General features: G+C 31.2%; 6 protein-coding genes across 12 annotated transcripts in view; 3 read left to right on the forward strand and 3 right to left on the reverse strand.

Annotated features, from left to right (window-relative positions):
• Positions 1-225: 225 nt before the first annotated feature.
• On the reverse strand, positions 226-2,384 carry LOC122537281 (protein enabled homolog). 2 transcript variants are annotated; one of them, XM_043670335.1, is made up of 8 exons: positions 2,164-2,384; positions 1,894-2,107; positions 1,670-1,820; positions 1,498-1,612; positions 1,350-1,421; positions 1,092-1,250; positions 881-1,005; positions 226-805 (listed from the first exon to the last, which is right to left on the reverse strand). In XM_043670335.1, the coding sequence occupies exons 1-8, from the start codon at positions 2,258-2,260 to the stop codon at positions 632-634; spliced, it is 1,107 nt and encodes a 368-aa protein (XP_043526270.1). In that variant the 5' UTR covers positions 2,261-2,384; the 3' UTR covers positions 226-631. The 2 variants fall into 2 exon arrangements, with proteins under 2 accessions (XP_043526270.1, XP_043526271.1); XM_043670336.1 differs by having other exon boundaries at positions 1,350-1,403; positions 2,164-2,383.
• A 542-nt stretch (positions 2,385-2,926) lies between these two features.
• LOC122537282 (protein FAM50 homolog) lies at positions 2,927-5,326 on the forward strand. 3 transcript variants are annotated; one of them, XM_043670337.1, is made up of 5 exons: positions 2,927-3,246; positions 3,481-4,194; positions 4,278-4,432; positions 4,510-4,622; positions 4,710-5,326. In XM_043670337.1, exons 2-5 carry the CDS (start codon positions 3,564-3,566, stop codon positions 4,828-4,830), a joined length of 1,020 nt encoding a protein of 339 aa, XP_043526272.1. In that variant the 5' UTR covers positions 2,927-3,246; positions 3,481-3,563; the 3' UTR covers positions 4,831-5,326. The 3 variants fall into 3 exon arrangements, with proteins under 3 accessions (XP_043526272.1, XP_043526274.1, XP_043526273.1); XM_043670339.1 differs by having other exon boundaries at positions 2,927-3,130; positions 3,482-4,194; XM_043670338.1 differs by having other exon boundaries at positions 2,927-3,126; positions 3,482-4,194.
• Positions 5,327-5,618: 292 nt separating this feature from the next.
• On the reverse strand, positions 5,619-8,183 carry LOC122537288. Of its 2 annotated transcripts, XM_043670349.1 has the most exons (4): positions 7,710-8,183; positions 7,167-7,301; positions 6,905-7,001; positions 5,619-6,804 (listed from the first exon to the last, which is right to left on the reverse strand). In XM_043670349.1, the coding sequence occupies exons 3-4, from the start codon at positions 6,992-6,994 to the stop codon at positions 6,313-6,315; spliced, it is 582 nt and encodes a 193-aa protein (XP_043526284.1). In that variant the 5' UTR covers positions 6,995-7,001; positions 7,167-7,301; positions 7,710-8,183; the 3' UTR covers positions 5,619-6,312. The 2 variants fall into 2 exon arrangements, with proteins under 2 accessions (XP_043526284.1, XP_043526283.1); XM_043670348.1 differs by lacking the exon at positions 7,167-7,301.
• A 92-nt stretch (positions 8,184-8,275) lies between these two features.
• On the reverse strand, positions 8,276-9,710 carry LOC122537284 (CDAN1-interacting nuclease 1). The gene is made up of 6 exons (XM_043670340.1): positions 9,482-9,710; positions 9,308-9,412; positions 9,109-9,239; positions 8,946-9,025; positions 8,824-8,873; positions 8,276-8,758 (listed from the first exon to the last, which is right to left on the reverse strand). The coding sequence occupies exons 1-6, from the start codon at positions 9,577-9,579 to the stop codon at positions 8,374-8,376; spliced, it is 849 nt and encodes a 282-aa protein (XP_043526275.1). The 5' UTR covers positions 9,580-9,710; the 3' UTR covers positions 8,276-8,373.
• A 59-nt stretch (positions 9,711-9,769) lies between these two features.
• LOC122537279 (protein slender lobes-like) lies at positions 9,770-12,235 on the forward strand. 2 transcript variants are annotated; one of them, XM_043670332.1, is made up of 3 exons: positions 9,770-10,332; positions 10,401-11,767; positions 11,860-12,024. In XM_043670332.1, exons 1-3 carry the CDS (start codon positions 10,257-10,259, stop codon positions 11,881-11,883), a joined length of 1,467 nt encoding a protein of 488 aa, XP_043526267.1. In that variant the 5' UTR covers positions 9,770-10,256; the 3' UTR covers positions 11,884-12,024. The 2 variants fall into 2 exon arrangements, with proteins under 2 accessions (XP_043526267.1, XP_043526266.1); XM_043670331.1 differs by having other exon boundaries at positions 9,790-10,332; positions 10,401-12,235.
• Positions 12,236-13,171: 936 nt separating this feature from the next.
• Positions 13,172-16,736, forward strand: part of LOC122537275 (neuroendocrine convertase 2) — a 46,244-nt gene continuing 42,679 nt past the window's right edge. Inside the window, exons 1-2 of one of the 2 annotated variants that reach the window (XM_043670324.1) lie at positions 13,172-13,290; positions 13,321-13,621. In XM_043670324.1, the coding sequence (XP_043526259.1) occupies positions 13,196-13,290; positions 13,321-13,621 (396 nt within the window). In that variant the 5' untranslated portion in view covers positions 13,172-13,195. Of the gene's footprint in view, positions 13,622-16,736 lie in introns of both variants that reach the window. The other variant, XM_043670323.1, reaches the window with a different exon arrangement.

A 16,736-nucleotide genomic window follows, 5' to 3' on the forward strand; every position in this document is an offset into this window, starting at 1 on the left:
ACATGTTTATATTTTGTCAATGATGTTATTTTGTTATGATAACTTATTGTATTTCATTTTCGTTTAAATTCTATATTTAAGAAGCATAATTACTAGTATTCTTTTGTAATTTTACAAAATTATCAGTAATATTTAGTTGCAGAATTATATATGTTTTTTATATTTTATAAAAAAGTTTATAATATAAAATAATATATATATATATTTATATATATAAACAAAACTGTTATATTTACTATTCATAACATATCTACAGCATTTATACATTTTATACAGGATCCATTTAAGTGAGGCCACCTAAATATATTTTCGAACATGTGATGATACAAAAAATATGTTTTGCCTAATATAAATGGCATCCAAAAGGCTAATAACTGGTAAGAACACACATTGCTCAGGATTTCAAGCTACTAGAAGAGATTATCATTGACAATGTAATAAATATAAAAAAAATATTTTTTATATCATCACAATTCGAAAAGATATTTAGATGGCCTCACTTAATTGGTGGACCACTCTATGTGGAGTTTAGTTGACAGCATAAAAAATACCTTTTTTTTTTACAATTTAGTGATGACTATAAAGCATATGAATCAGGATCAAATAATTTAAGTATTCGTAAATTAGTATCCTAAACTTCTCTCTGGAGATAACGAGCACTAGGTTGAGTATATAATAATCGACCAGGAACATTAGCACCAGAGGCACTCACGTAAGTACCTGGTGGTGGCGGAGGATATGGCGCTGGTGGTGGTTGCGGTGGTCTTACAGGATATCCAGATGTAATTCCTCCAGTCTTAGCACCCTATTTTCAAATATTTTTCAAATATTTTTCAAACATAAAACATTATTATCATGATATTTAAATATAAAGAAATACCTGTGGAGGTTGCTGAATTGGAATAGCCCCACCATGAACAGTAACATGACTACTTGGCCTTAAATAAAATTTATCTTCTGCATAGGCACCTTTATGGTCCAATGAATGCAAACTTGTAACATATGCTGATAAAAGTATTTTAATGCTTTTATTAATTCACATAATTTTATGATAATTAAAATGAAGTATCTGCATGTAAACGTTAATATACCAGTCTGATGTGTTGATAATGTTGTTCTATTGCCTGAAAGGTACACAGATTTAGTTGGTTCAGGTTCTCGGGACGGTTGCGAAGTTTGCGCAGAATAACTATAAACACTTTGACCAGTAGGCGCTGAATAAAAATTGGAGGCAGAATATTGATTATTCTCTGCAAGAAAATTCATAATAACAAAATTAAGAATTCGAAATGTAAATGTTGTTATGTTTTGTAAAGAAAGAACATGAAAATTAAGATTTATTCACTCACTGTTCCAGAGAACAGCTCGGGAATCGCCAGATCTCCTAGCTGCTTCCTCAGATTCTATACAGGCACAAATATCTACGTTTAATATTCTCTTCTTTCTTCTTTTTTCTTTTAACATGAAATTATAACTATTGTGGTTTTATATACTTACTGGAGGGTGGAGGATTATAACTTGGTATTGAAGGTGTTGGTTTATATCCATAACCAGCGTGGTAAGGAGAGGCTGTTGGGGGTGGTGAGGGGCTATGTGTTCTTTTTAATGGCCCCTGGAAAAAGATATATAAGTAAAATAATCTTTTTATAGACAAGTTTCATATACTTACAGTTGGTAGTAAGGTATGCGTTGGTGCACCAACAGCTACTTTGTAAAGAGGACTATTGCTTCTTGGTAAAGGAAGAAATAATTGTGGATGAACTACTCTAGGACCTGTTCCAGGATATCCTCCTACTGCTGTTATGACTTCAGGACATACACTGTGTAACAAAAATATACATAGTTAAAATATACGATTACATTTCACATATATGAAAAAAACATGATATAAACCTTTCTTTAATTAATTGTCGTCTTCTATTATCATCCTCGTTTAAAACTTTCTTTAACTGCAGGAATAACTGATGCTTCTCATCTTTTAATTGCGAAAGTTCATTTTCTAAATTTGATATTTGTTCTCTAGTTTCACCTAAGGTCATCACATCCTGTTTCTGTTGCCGCTCTCGTTCTTTTCTTAAGCGTTCTTCCTCTGCATCTGCTTCTTGCTCTACATATTTATTAAAAGAATTAGAACAAAGTTGAAAACTTAATAACGAAGGTTACCTTGTTTTTTCCGTTGTCTTTCTCTTGTAATATGGGTTTTTAATGCTCGCCACATTTGTTCACTACGTTGAGGAGGGCCCACAATTACTGCCGGCATGATTAATTCAATTTTTCGGCTTTAAAACAGTAGAAATCCGTTGTATGTGATAACTAAATCTGTCAAAAAGTACAATTTGTATACATTATTATGGTCGTGGTAGATAATTTTGTCACAGACAATATATAAGATAGACCTAAAAATCATGCGAGATTTCGTGTCAAACAAAATGTACGAACTTACCAACCGAACAAACCTTAAAGGTTTGAAATTTTGTTGTAAACATAACGTTAAGATGTAACGTGAAAATGATTCCAGAATTTTAGTGTTTGATAGAAGAAAATCTTATATGTTATGTCTTGCCTATGGTACAGTATTGTCAGTATAGAGAAAATATAATGATGAAAAATATATTCCACTAGGGACTTAATAGAGATGTAATTAACAATACGAGAGAGGAGATTAGAACTGTAGGTACGATGATGTTAACTCAATCACCGTACTACAAATTAAAATAATAACTCCGTATTTAATTTTAATAATTTATATAAAAATATTATTAATGTAACAAAATATATATTAATTAAAATATTCTCTATAAATATTTAATAACTAAGAACGAATAACAAATAACGAATGAAGAATAATTTCTTTGATGGTTGCTATATATATGACATTTTGAAACTATTTCAAATTTCTCCATGGTAATAGTTAATGAACTAACAATTTTTAAATTTTCTAATGTCTAAGAGTTTTATTAAGTTGGCGTTGTCGGTTTGGAAACACTTTTTGGTGAAATGATTTAGTGAACATAGAGGTGAAATGATTTAGTGAACAATTCTGTAGAGGTAGCGGTTGCTACAGAACTATGCTGCTAGTAGTGACATACTGCCATTGCTCGTGATAGCGTCGCTTAGTAGTTGAGTGTTCGTATGTGATTGTGTATTTTTTTTTAACTTTCTTAATGAAATTAATGAAAAACACTTACACTATTAAATATATATGTATTGCAACTAATAGTATTTGTAATAACTAAACAAACCTTTATTGCATACCTTTATTGTCAGAAAACTTATCGTGTGATAATTATTTTCTTCAAAAGAGTAAACATTATTTTTGACAAGTTGTAAATATTAAAATTACGAAATATATGTGTTAGATATTGTAAAATATAATCCTTACCTTTTCAGTAAACCTAGTTAAGGTTTATGTTAGGTTTCGGTAACCTAATAATTTAAAGAATACAAAAGACATGTATTTAACATACTGCTTTTTTTACAGCTCTAAATCAGTATCAACTTGATATTTATTAAGTATCAAAATTCTTCATTGAAAAATATTGCTCTGACATACATTAGAAAATATGGCACACTATAAAGGAGCAGCCAGTGAAGCTGGCAGAGCGATGCAGTTAATGAAAAAAAGAGAAATTGCTCAACAAGAGATAGAATTAAGGAAAAAGAAAATAGAAGATGATCTAAAGATACACAATATTGAAAACAAATTTGCAACACATTACAATGCAGTTGAACAACAGTTGAAAACTTCTACTATTGGTTTAGTTACTTTGAATGAAATGAAAGCAAAACAAGAGAATATAGTAAAAGAACGTGAGCGAAAATTAGCACAAAAGGAACGTGAAAAAGAACAAGAGAAAGAAAGAGCCCTTGCTGCGAAACAAGCTGAGAAAAATAAGCAAAAGAAACAGATACAAGCCTTGTCATTTAATTTAGATGAAGATGAAGTAGAGCTTTCTGAAGAGGAAATAGAATCAAAGGATACTGAACCAGTAATAAAAAGAATAAAGAAAAATCCAGATGTGGACACGAGTTTTCTGCCTGATAGAGAAAGAGAAGAAGAGGAGAATAGATTGAGAGAAGAACTAAGACAAGAATGGGCTAGAAAACAAAATGCATTAAAAGAAGAAGAGATTGAAATCACTTTCAGTTATTGGGATGGTTCTGGACATAGAAGAAGTGTTATTATGAAAAAAGGTAAAGGTTTAATCATAATTTTTTAAAATAATTATTAAAAGAATAATTGTTATATTAACTGTATTTATTTGCACTGTTGGTAGGTAATTCCATTTATCAGCTTCTTCAGAGATGTCTAGAAGTATTAAGACGTGAATTCAGTGAGCTTAAAACAGTCATGGCCGATCAGTTAATGTATGTTAAAGAAGATCTTATTTTGCCACATCATTATACATTTTATGATTTCATTGTAACAAAGGTAAATGTAATATAAAAAGAAATATATTCATATATATGATGTTGAAATGAAAAATTTCTTATTGATTTTTTTTTTAGGCAAGAGGAAAGAGTGGACCTCTTTTTACATTCGATGTTCATGATGATATCCGTGTTATGCATGATGCTTCTGTAGAAACAGAAGAATCTCATGCTGGAAAAGTATTACTCAGGTATAATTTCTTTTTAATTCTAACATTATTTACAATGTTTGTATGTAAATTATTAATTTGTATTAATATGTTATGTTATGGTTTTAGATCTTGGTACGAAAGGAATAAACATATATTTCCTGCTAGTCGATGGGAACCTTTTGATCCAACAAAAAGTTATGATAAATATACAATATCAGATAAAAATAGGAAAAAAGACAAAATTTAGTGAAAGATAAATTATATAGGAAATAATTGTACATAATTGTAATTAATCCATATTATGTTCAGGGAAATTAGACAATTTTGTTTTGTTAATATATTTAATATATATTATAGTATATTTTTGAAATATTAGTATAATATTTGTATAATAGTATATTTGTATAATAATATATCAATAATATTTGTATAATAGTATATTAATATATTTCAATATTTATAATTTACAATTTTTTAATTATAAATTTAATACATTACTTAGTACATTTTAACAAAGATATAATAATATGAATTAATTATATATTGAAAATTATCCATTTTACATGTTTAATTCATCTTTGGCGACATTTACAATGTATTAATAATCTGAGCTTTAGTATTTCAGTTGTAAGATCATTATCAATATCCTGCAAACTTTTTATTGTATCTATCTATTGTATCTTTTATACTATTAATTGTTGAAATTATACTGTTTGTATCAAACACACAGTCATTGTTTTTTTTAAGATCCTTGTTCATTAAGTAAATTTTTCCAAAAAAGTTTCTATTAGTTTAAAATAACATTTTGATCAATTTGATTTTACTCTCATTACGTTATTGTCAATTCTTCATTAATTTCTAACATCTCTTTCATCTTTGCATTCACTATATATGGATTATCAGTAGAATCTTGTAATACATCGTTTATATTTTTAATACAGTAAGTTGTATCCGTGAATTTCCATTTATCCTTTTTTGATGAGAGAGAAAATTTGGGAAAGATAAATGAAAAATTGTAATTTTTATAAAATACGATTATTAATATAACTCACTTTATCATCAAGATTTAGAAGATTTATGTTGTCTCTATTTTGAAATATTTCTTTAGAATTATTTGTCTCGAGCGATATATCTGACTCTGTATTCGATTAAAATATTACTATCAAACTCTTTCGCGTATTATCTTTATTGTCATACCTGTATTTAGCGTTGTATATTTGGGGCATAAGTATAAAAATTGCCGCGTATTTTCTGCAAGTTTACCAGTTTCAGATGGATTTGATTTTAACATTTTTTCTAGTCGTTTTCGATTTTCAAATTGATACAATACAGTTTCTTTGATTGTTTTCTGCAGAACGATCAGAACAATTTTGTTTATGGCGGTAAAAAAATAACCGTTTTTTCATCTTATAAACAATTTACTTTTACTTTATCGTTCATTGTGTTTACAATATTATCAAGAATTTTCACTTCTAAAATTTCTTTTCGTATACGCTCATCCTCCGCATCAATGTTTGAAATATTAATGTCAGCGTTCCAGTCATTTTCAAACGATTCTTCATTATTATGTAATAATTATGTACAATTTAAAAATACTAATATGTTCAACAGAAGTAGCATTAAATCGAATACTTAAAGAATTATCTTAGATTAAATAGTTTACGTAAGTATATACAACGTAATAAACAAAATAACAACTTTGGGACACACGTAAAATTTTCTCAATATGTCAGCATTTGTTCGTTTCTTTTTCTACATCGTCACTCGAGCTAGGTAACACAAAAGTACCTTTGTTTGCTTTCCATGAAATTTCCGTATTTTCTATTTGATCCTCCACAGTCGAAAGATCGGAAAAATCATTTGTAATTGAGCTTATAGATAATTCCGTTGTAGGAAGGTGATCGGATCTTGGAGATTCCATCGACGATGTTCGACTTGAATCTTTCAAGGTTTTGTCACATTGCAATACAGTTTTGAGCACAAATTGATTTTCAATAATATTACCTTTAAGAGCATCAGCAGAATAGTTTAGTTTCGATTTAGTTTCAATCGAAACGGGTGAATAACCTTGTCGTTCGACACTAGAGTTAACCGAAGAAGTGCGCGATGATATATTATTATTGACTTTACGACGCGATCGTGATTGTATTTTACACTCTTCTTCGTCACTGCTACCCTCCGTATACAATTCTTCCCCCGATATCCATAATTCTTCTTCTTCCTGCAGAGACGTTGAAATTTGATTCAATCAATGATCATCTATTTCCCATGTTATAAGCATTAAACAGGAACTTCGTAGAATTTTTAATTTGTTACTTCACCTCCTTTTTAATTTTAGCGAGTTGAGATTGTAGCACAGTTTTCATTGACTGTTCCTGCAATTTTGGATTGCTTGTTTCTTTCTCAGCCATCCTATTACTGAATGTATCATAACGTTATATAAATAAATAATTTTATTCAAATATTGCATAGGAATTAAAAAGTACATTTAAGATAAGAAAAGATTATTTGCGAGTAAAATGTTCAAAGAATTAAGGCATATAATGATCATGATACTTTTCGATAAAATTAGCCTAAAATTACCATTGTTTTCATCGAATTTTTTGAAAGAAAATTACTGGGAATCGAATCGAGTGCGTTTACAGAATTTTGCAAATTTAATTACGAATTGGAACCAATTCGATGCACGTAGGTGACACGTCCTTGAACTAGGAAAATCTGGAACGAGGATGAAATAGGTCAAAGTTACACATAATAACAAATGCAAACGATGTCTAAATTCAGGATTAAGAAAAAAGTTGCTATGATTTGAAATTTATCACGAAAGTAATCTTTTTGATGGCTTATCAATGTTATCATATCATATACCATATTTCGCACTTAATTTTCGGTTAATATCAGTTTTTGTTTATTTTTATTCGTTTACTTGTCTTTTTAATGTTATAAAAATTAAGAATACTTTTTTAAGTCAAATGTGTCATTACAGTATGTATTATAAAATTTAATGTGAATCTACGTGGATAGATTAATTGGTGTGCAAATATATACTTTTTAAAATATTAATTCGAAAACATTTTTTTTCAATATATAATCACGAATTTTATTGACAAAGTCTCGAAATATTACCTCGATCTCTCCGGTCTCACGTTTCTTCAAATCAAGTACGGTGAGCAAGAACGAGATTCACGTGGTCATTTTCTGTTAATTCTCGATTGTGCAATGACTCTCAATAATGACAGGTGTTATCAAGCTGCATCTCATAGATTTAATTTACGCAATTAATATTTTTTAATTTTGAAATGTTTATCTACAATATTATTGAATTTATTATTGCGTTGTGTTTATTAGGTATGTGGTGTTTTATTATTCTATTCTGTCGCAAATCGATTGGCAATTATAACATGTTTTAATATTTCTTTCTTTGGATTTTTTGTTGTGCTATATTAATAAAGTACTTGAAAGCTATCCGAGACACTGGCTTTGAAATCGCGACAGTAGCGGCGCCTATGGCCAGATACAGCTCGATATATAAATAAACGCATTAGTTCGCTTGCATAATATATCATATGCTTTCTTACTGTATTTGTAATATTATGTTTTCAATGCTCGTAATTTAACTAAAAAAGGGAAGTGGAGAATGAGATACTTGTTTCCTAAAAACCTTTTTCAAATAATTTTAAAATATCAAAAGCTGACAAATAAAATATCATTTTATATTTAACAATAATAATCCTTATTCTATGAATATCACTAATGTTGTTACAAAATAAAATTTAAGAAATCACAATCGTTATGAAGTTGCAGGTTTAATACAAGTAGGATCCATATACGTAACATCTTCTGGGAAATGATCCATGATAATAAATCTTTTTTCGCTGGGTTCATTCAGATTGTCCAAAAATCCAAACCAGTAAATTACAAGTCCTGGACCAAATCTGTTCCAGTAGCTTAGGAATTGTTCTTTGATATACTTTTGATGTATTTCTGTATTTCCAAATCTTGCCTTGGATTCTATCCAATTAATCACAAAGCCATTTACTGCAATTGGAACTTCAAGTTTGAAATCTGGTGTTTTATCATATCCTCTTGATCTCAAGTGTTCTTCATTGCGGAATGCAAGATTTCGTTCTATTAAGTAGTTTTGTAATTTTAACTCATATTCTTGACCTACAGAACTATAAATTTAATTTATAACAATATGTAAACAACTGACTGATTTATTTCATGACATAACACTTACGTTCCAACAGCATCTGATATAGGTCCATACAAATTGTCATATAATATACACTGTAAAATGTTATCCAGTTATTATATGTTATATTTATTTTTTAACTTATTAATAAATTTTAAGTTTATTACCAAATATACTTCATATGCAAGATCCTTGTCTTGTATGAGAGTAGTGTCTTTGAATAACTTGCTAACTTCATTTCGAGAAACTAAAAGTATATTATCCTTTATAATTCAAGAAAAATTACTTTTCGTTGCAAAGTATTTCAAGTTTTATATATGTATATGTTACCATTAGATTCATCTTTTCCACAATGTTTTTCAAGAACATTTCTAGCCAACAATGCAGGAGGTGCACCAATATCCTTTGCCATTTTCAGTAAAATTCCAACAGGTTCTCCATTTTGTACAGCTTCTATGTAACTATTATTTAAATTATTTAATAAAAGAGCATATCATTATATTAAAAACATAATGAATAGTATACTTACGTGTCATAATAATTTTTGTTATTACCAAATAACTTGCTATGATTGATTTTCATTTTGTGTTGCACTTCTAAAGATAATATACTGTACAAAGTATATACTGGAATACTAAATAAAATAAGAATACTTTAGCGAATAATAATTAAATGGCAATGTTTTTAAAGAAAATGATCTTACTCGCTATACTTTTCTTTTAAAACATCTCTACAATCCTTTGACAAACCTCGAAATTTTCGAATTGTTGTCACTATATCGTTGTATAATTTGAGTTTCATACTTTTAGTTTTTACTTTTACTTTCTTAACCTTATTTTCAAATGATTTTCATTATAATCTTCTAATAGTTTATATTTATATTGATATTATTTTACAAATGTTGACTGATTGGTATTTATTGACAGAAACTATGTGACATATATTTTTCGTATTATTCATTTGAAGTTTGGTCTTTATTCAATTTTTGCGGGAAATTTAAAATTATCATTTAAAATTGGTATGTTTTGTTTATACTTTTGTTTCGCATCAATTATAGGAATAATTGTTATTATAATTATTTTCAAACACATTAAGGTTATGATTTTGATATTTTCTTCAGAACAGAAAACAGTGACAATGGGTCAATATATTGCTAATGATTATTTTCATTTTGTATAAGAATATAGTGAGGTTAGAGAATTGTGTTGAAGTTTGTTACTTTTTTTTTATTTGGTTTTGTTAAATGTTAGATCTGAAACATACAGAGAAAGTATAAATACTCTTTACACAAAAATTAAGGAAGTAAAATATAAGGAAGTTTAATATTTATGCTATTATAAATTATTTATCAATTTAATGCGAAATAATACGAAGTATGTTATGTATAGTATATGCAGAGTATGTGGCAGATTTATACATGTTTAACCTTTAAACGCTATTAATTTGTAAGTGAATTCTATACTTTAGTTTTGAAGATAATGAGTAAAAATAAAAAATCAACAAAAAAATGCAGTGTACAACAAGAAAATTGTAAAACTAATAATGTACATGAAGGTAATTAATGTTATTTTTGTAAGTACAATCAATTAACTTTTAATGATGATGTAAATTATATGTTTTAGATTCACTTAGTAAAAACATGAAAGTTGATATAGGAAATGATTCTCCTCAACATTCTTCTGATTTACGTATTTCCGGTTATAGTACACCCATTCGAAAAAGAGATTATGTGTATGATGTAGAAGATTCTCCTGAATTAGATTATAGGTGTAGTCCTGTTTCAATGTTTTGTACTCAGGATGGTGGTAATGAAATTGCTTGGGATTGGCAGACTTCTGGTAATAAGAATTCTTGTGATAAATCAAAGACACCAAACAGTCATGTCGAGACACCCAAAAGAACCAAACAATTGCAAAAGAAACGAAACTCAGATTCTCCTTTATTGCAAAAGCCACTTAAGAGAAAGCAGGTAAAAATGGAAAATATAGAAAATATTGGAAAGCTGACGGCAGAATTAAGAGCTTTAAATGAAAAAATGAAAACCATACAACAAAATTGTAACAACAAAGTTGAAAATGAGGATGATACAATATTTGAAAGTAGCAGTAAGTTAGTAATAGAATTGGACAGTGATGGTAGTGAAGATATAATGGTGGACTGTGTTGTTGAAAGTAATAAACTAAAATTAGAGTCTTCTATTAATAATAATAATAATAAAAAACCTACAAGTTATGAAGATTTATTTGATGATTCAATTGATGATTCAATGGTAAAATGTAGTCAAGAAATTGAGAAAAAATTGAACTTATGTAAAGATAAAAAAAATGACACAATGGAATTGTCTAATGAGAAAAAAGAATTATCTCCATCTAAAAAGGAGATTCAATATTTGACCATATCTAATACATCTACTGAACGTCCCAAAAGTTCTAAATCTTGCTCAACTAATACAAATGGTCATTTAAAAACATATTCAAATAATTTGAATAGAACAAATGTTTCAGTCTCTAGTTCCAGGCTTACTAAGTGTAATGTTATAAATGTATCACATGGAAAACAAACACTGCAAGATAAAATTACATCTGATTTTCTAGATGATTCTTTTGACGACTGTTTGGCAACTTGTGTAGAAGATGATAAATTATTGTCTAAATTATCAGAATATGATTTTAGTCCTTCAAAGTCATATTCTAATGTAAATCATTCTAAAAAGTCATTGAGACTTATTTCTGATCCAATAATTAATAGACCAAATAATTCTCTTTCGAAACTAGCAACTCCTGATGAAATGTTTATTATAGATGATTTAGTAGAAGAAGTTGAAGTGATAACTGACAAAAAGACAATACAAAAATCTTTTCCTAGTCAGAATTCCTTAGAAAATAGAAAATTCTTTAAAACCAAATGTTTATCAGATCAAGGTTTTTATCAATACAAAAATAGTAAGACCAATACATCAAAAATTGGTTCAAATCTGGTTACTTCAACAGTAAGTACTACATCTCCAAAAGATCAGAATCCATATAAAAACAATAATATTCCATCGATTAATGGGGTGGGAAATACACATGAACTTAACAGATTAGATGGAAAGGAAAGCGGTAATGGTATTGTTAAACACAAATCTGCTAGCAATTTGCCTAGCATAAAAGAATCTCAATCTGTACGGTGCACTCCAGAAGAAATAGAGAGAAAACGATTAGAAGCAAAGATGAGACTTGAAGCAAAACGAAAACTACAACAAACAAATACGAAGTCAACTGATATTGTGTCAGAAAGTTCAGAGAGAAAGTCTATAAAAAGATGATAGGTCCTTTAATTACACCAGTCATTGAAATTATCTATCACTATGTTGTAATATCAAGTTCCATTTGCAACAATTGTGCTTATTGTTTATTAATCATTTTCAACTGTGTCAAAATATGTACAACTACTTAATAAAAAAATTCTATTTTACTATAAAACATCCTCAGTTTTAAATATTGTTTGAATATGTTAGTAATTTTAAATTACTCTTAAAGAAATTAGTATTAAGTTACAGAATATATAGATAATATGTTAACATACTAGAAGTATGTAAATATATTTATTTGATTATGTGATACGTATTGTCGTAAATCTGTATTGTAATATGTATTAATTTAAAGTAAGTTTAAAAATTTCGAATAAATATTGAATAATTTTCTAAATTTCTTTATAAAAGTACTTTTATTTATTACTGCATAGTGTCATTATATTCGGTTTGATTTATTTGGGTACATATTATTTAGGAATAAAATCTATTATTATTGAAGTTCCAAAAATTTTAATGTTAACTGAAAATTATTAAGATGTTCAAGTAAACTATTACTTCCAAGAGATAAAAAATTTAAAACTATCTGATCACATACAAGTTATTTAGAAAACCGCGCGAAATGAGGTATGTTCAAAAGTAATAGCGTTAAATTATCGAAAGAGTCAACTGAACATCCATAAACAATTACGAACAATATTAACGATTTATATAAGTTTATCATGCGAAAGAATAATGTTATATTGCGTAAATATTTCAGAGCAACTGTTATCGCGCATGTTTAGCGGATGAGCGCCATCATTCTAACGTACTATTCAATCGATACACCATGTGACGTCAAACTCGAGCGCATCGCGTCATTCTCATTTCACACACGTAAAACGAATTTACAACTGGCAATACATTTTTTTCTTAAAATACACGAATTTCTACTTGTTGAACACTTAAATATTCAAATACGTGATATGTGATTTATCCAATGCATTTAATTTTCGCGCGTTTCCATCGCTGATCACTGTTACACCTGTTCAACGAATCAGGGATTGCGTTGCCGCGTAACTTGTTTCTGATTGGTCGAGTGGCTCAACCGAGAAGCAGCAGCAAACCAGTCGACCGACGACGGGCATGGGGAAAGCACGTGTTATTTGTATTGTTGCGCACGTCTCGGCAAGCTCATACGTCGACTCGTGCGATTCTACCACCACCCCTACCAAAATTCTCGTCACCAGTGAGACGAACGTTGTCGGTAACGCCACCAGCGTCGCTACTACCACCGAGAAAAAGGTATTGGCTACTCCTTCCGCAGAGGTGGTTGACAGCACGAAAATCGTAGTACCATCGCGTACATCGAGTACAGTGCCCGCGAATGCGAAATACATTAGCGTACGTCGCCGGCCTGTCACGATGTTACTCGCGGTGATCGCGCTCCTTTGCGCCGGTAGTAGTGCCGAGGTATTCACTAATACGTTCCTCGTGAAGATGAGGCAGCCCGCGGAGAGACACGTCGCCGATCGCGTGGCTGCTAGGAACGGATTTGTCAATCTTGGACCGGTAAGCTTTTCACTTCCTTCGTTGTAGAAGTAGTTACTTCGTCACACTAATATTACGAAACAGGATGAAAGAAGCTTGTTGACTGTACTACTAATATAAAATACACTGAGACAATTCTTTTAATCGAGCATCTATTTTATTGGTTATTATAAATTTATCGTGTAATGACTTCCACGAGATTCTGCGAACTAGTTTGCGGCAGTGGTAGATCATATAGCGCGAGCTCTTGACACTGACATATATCGTCGAATGTAGCACGACCGCGAAAAGGAAATTACTTATCTGGGGTGAAGGAGAGTGTGATTTAGGGCGCGGATAGGATGAACATGCTACAGGATGAGAATGAAATTTCTCTCGAACGATCGATAAGATTGCTCAGAAAAGAAACACTTGAGGAAAAAAAACATCGCCGCCTTTGTGCGTTATCCTTTGGTCTTTAGTTAAAACTTTCTCTTATAGATATGTATCCACGTACAACTCTTCGAGTCAATGAAGTTACAAAGCGACGCTGTTTAGCAAACGAACATATTTGGCACTCGATATTTTTGCTACTTTTCGAGGTACAGAAAAATCCAAAAAATTGAAATTTATGTGAAATGTTGTTTTCTGTAGAATTCACTTGTACGACGAAATTAAAAAATTAGGAGTTGATCTATTTTCGTCGTTTTTTTTCACATATGTATGTATACCTTTGTTTTATAATTACACGTCTCTTTTTAAATCCACAACGTATCGACATGATCGAGCAAAGTTTTTTTTTTTTTTTACTATCTACTTCCGCGCTTGTAGATGGATAACGTATTGCTCGTTCAATCGTTCGAAAAGTTTCTGCTGGTTCGATTTATCCTTGCTCCAATTCACTGTTAATTTGTATCAATTGGCTGTACGAACGACTGATGTTGTTCACCGCAGGTATGTCGGATTTTAACGGAGGCATTGATTTCGGAAACGGCCGGTGGCCGTTGTCACGAAAACCCGCATTATCGCGAAAACGCGTTCGAAACAGTTGGTCGACGTCATAAAAGCAAATAGAATATATATTAATGGAAAGATTAACTTCGCCCACGTAGCGGAGGGAGCTTCGTATCACGCGGGAGAGCTTTAGAACTTGGCTTGCTTATTCTCTCGTAACTCGAGGATTATTCGAAAAATTATTCAAAAATTTCACGTCGAAAGACATTCACGTTGTCGTTTAGATTATTTATTCATTTATTTTACGAAGCGTCAATTAGTCAGTCCGGGGTATGTGGATCTCTCTAATTTGCTTTAACCGAAGTGAAAACATCAGTCTGCGGTCAGACGGCGCAACAGTGAAAGCGTCGCGGCATGATCCGACGCCTACACGGTATAGTGAATGTTGCGTAGGAATTGTTCGATATAGCCAGCTGTTTTCCCTACCTATTTTGTTTCTGTTCGCAGAATAAGAAATACCCTTAAACGAGAAAAAATGATGGATATTTTCAGAGCGAATCGTAGCGAATAAATGATCATAAATTGTACGTATTCACAGTGAAACGTTCGCGAGTAAAGGAAGCATTTTCTTGTTACATGAACGTTCCTCGTTTACCGTAACGAGGTGTTTCTATTTTGTTTCTTTATTTTTTTTTTTCTTGAGAAATTAATTTTGTTACTGTCCATTATACAATACGCCGCGTTCTATTCTACGCTTGTCGCTGAGACACACGCGTAGATACGTGTTTCAATTTAATTCTGATCGTGCGATCTCGCTGAATGAATTTCCGAGAATTTCTCAGCGCCCGGTGGCAATTAAAACGGATCATCTCGTTAACGAACAGCAGGGCACAATTAGGAAAAAAAACGGCTTGTCAGGATATGAGAGCTTTTCCCAACGAAGTTTCACATTATAATTGCCATCGTGAAGTTCAAGAACGATAAAGATATTTTTCACAGCGATAGGAAACAGAAATAGGTTAGAATAGTTTCACGAAGCTCCGTTGAAATAGCTGAGGAGTAGCCACAGGAGAAAACGAACGACCAGCAAGACGAAGGGAAGCTTGGAATTTTCGTTCGTCCTTACGAAACACCACTACAGGTTCTAATCGGAGCGCTGGAGGAAGTCGGTCTATCTCGTCCGATAAATTGCGTTAGCCGTAGCTCGGCGTGACGTCCGGGGGTTGTTTCTTTTTATTAGGTTCGTTGGACGAAAGTTGCTGGCTCGTTCTTGTCTTAGAAAATTCCGCTACTTCGTTTCGTTCACCAGTTCACCGTGTCCCAGTTCGTATCTTGTAACAGTGTTTAACCTAGACTATCGTCGTTTATCATCGTCGTTGGGAATAATTCTCTTAGGTATGTCTCTGCGTGATAGATGGCCGATGCTAACGAGAATTGTTCCAATGACAGTATTGAAATTTCTTGCAACGTGTATAATTAGCAGTTGACTGCATTGACTGCATTACATCTTTGATCATAGGGGGGGCAAGTTCAATTAGTTTTAAGGCTTTTGGTATTGAATCGTTCGGAGGGAGCTTTACGTAAGTTTTACAGTTTTACGTATATGTATGGAGTATTGTTGGACTACTCCAAATACCGAAGATAGACTAGGGACTAAATCGAGATTCTCCAAATCTTGATTTACACCCGTAATGATTTTCTAGAATTAAATAACAACTACTTCCAACACAGCAAGATTTACACCGATGGGCCAAAAACGGACACTGGAGCTGGATACGCTATTATCACTGAAAAAGCTAAAAAAAAAAACATAAAATCTCCCTTCTTTATCATCCATCTTCACAGTCGAAATTTATGCTCTCCTGGAAGCCATCAAATATGCACACTCAAATAACGAAGCTCAGATCGTCATATACACTGACTCCATGAGCGTTATCCAAAATCCCTAACGAAATCATACGATCAAGAAAACCAATTAATATCCAAGAACTAAACCACAACCAACCTAACACAAATGCGACAGTCATCTGGATTCCAGCTCATCAAAGAATAGAAAGAAATGAAAAAGCCGACGCAGCAGCAAAAGAAGCCACAGTTCCCTCACTTATTAACAATCGTAATTATCTTCCAATCCCCTGCGACGACCAAATAATCCACTGCAAAAAAGTAGCAAAAAATGAATGGAACAATACATGGAAAACAA

This window comes from Frieseomelitta varia, unplaced genomic scaffold, assembly GCF_011392965.1.
Source record: "Frieseomelitta varia isolate USP_RPSP 00005682 unplaced genomic scaffold, Fvar_1.2 scaffold_898, whole genome shotgun sequence".
NCBI lineage: Eukaryota > Metazoa > Arthropoda > Insecta > Hymenoptera > Apidae > Frieseomelitta > Frieseomelitta varia.

Excerpts from the sequence above, each read along its gene's own strand:
- LOC122537282 (XM_043670337.1), top strand. The coding sequence starts at position 3,564 with ATGGCACACTATAAAGGAGCAGCCAGTGAAGCTGGCAGAGCGATGCAG. Across the intron at positions 4,195-4,277 it reads AAGTGTTATTATGAAAAAAG|GTAATTCCATTTATCAGCTT; the intron begins GTAAAGGTTTAA and ends CACTGTTGGTAG. Across the intron at positions 4,433-4,509 it reads ATGATTTCATTGTAACAAAG|GCAAGAGGAAAGAGTGGACC; the intron begins GTAAATGTAATA and ends TTTTTTTTTTAG.
- LOC122537284 (XM_043670340.1), bottom strand. The coding sequence starts at position 9,579 with ATGAAACTCAAATTATACAACGATATAGTGACAACAATTCGAAAATTT. Across the intron at positions 9,413-9,481 it reads TTAAAAGAAAAGTATAGCGA|TATTCCAGTATATACTTTGT; the intron begins GTAAGATCATTT and ends TATTTTATTTAG. Across the intron at positions 8,759-8,823 it reads ATATCAGATGCTGTTGGAAC|TTCTGTAGGTCAAGAATATG; the intron begins GTAAGTGTTATG and ends TTAAATTTATAG.
- LOC122537281 (XM_043670335.1), bottom strand. The coding sequence starts at position 2,260 with ATGCCGGCAGTAATTGTGGGCCCTCCTCAACGTAGTGAACAAATGTGG. Across the intron at positions 1,613-1,669 it reads CGCATACCTTACTACCAACT|GGGCCATTAAAAAGAACACA; the intron begins GTAAGTATATGA and ends ATCTTTTTCCAG. Across the intron at positions 1,422-1,497 it reads TTATAATCCTCCACCCTCCA|ATATTTGTGCCTGTATAGAA; the intron begins GTAAGTATATAA and ends TATTAAACGTAG.
- LOC122537288 (XM_043670348.1), bottom strand. The coding sequence starts at position 6,994 with ATGGCTGAGAAAGAAACAAGCAATCCAAAATTGCAGGAACAGTCAATG. Across the intron at positions 6,805-6,904 it reads TCGCTAAAATTAAAAAGGAG|GAAGAAGAAGAATTATGGAT; the intron begins GTGAAGTAACAA and ends ACGTCTCTGCAG.
- LOC122537279 (XM_043670331.1), top strand. The coding sequence starts at position 10,257 with ATGAGTAAAAATAAAAAATCAACAAAAAAATGCAGTGTACAACAAGAA. Across the intron at positions 10,333-10,400 it reads AACTAATAATGTACATGAAG|ATTCACTTAGTAAAAACATG; the intron begins GTAATTAATGTT and ends TATATGTTTTAG.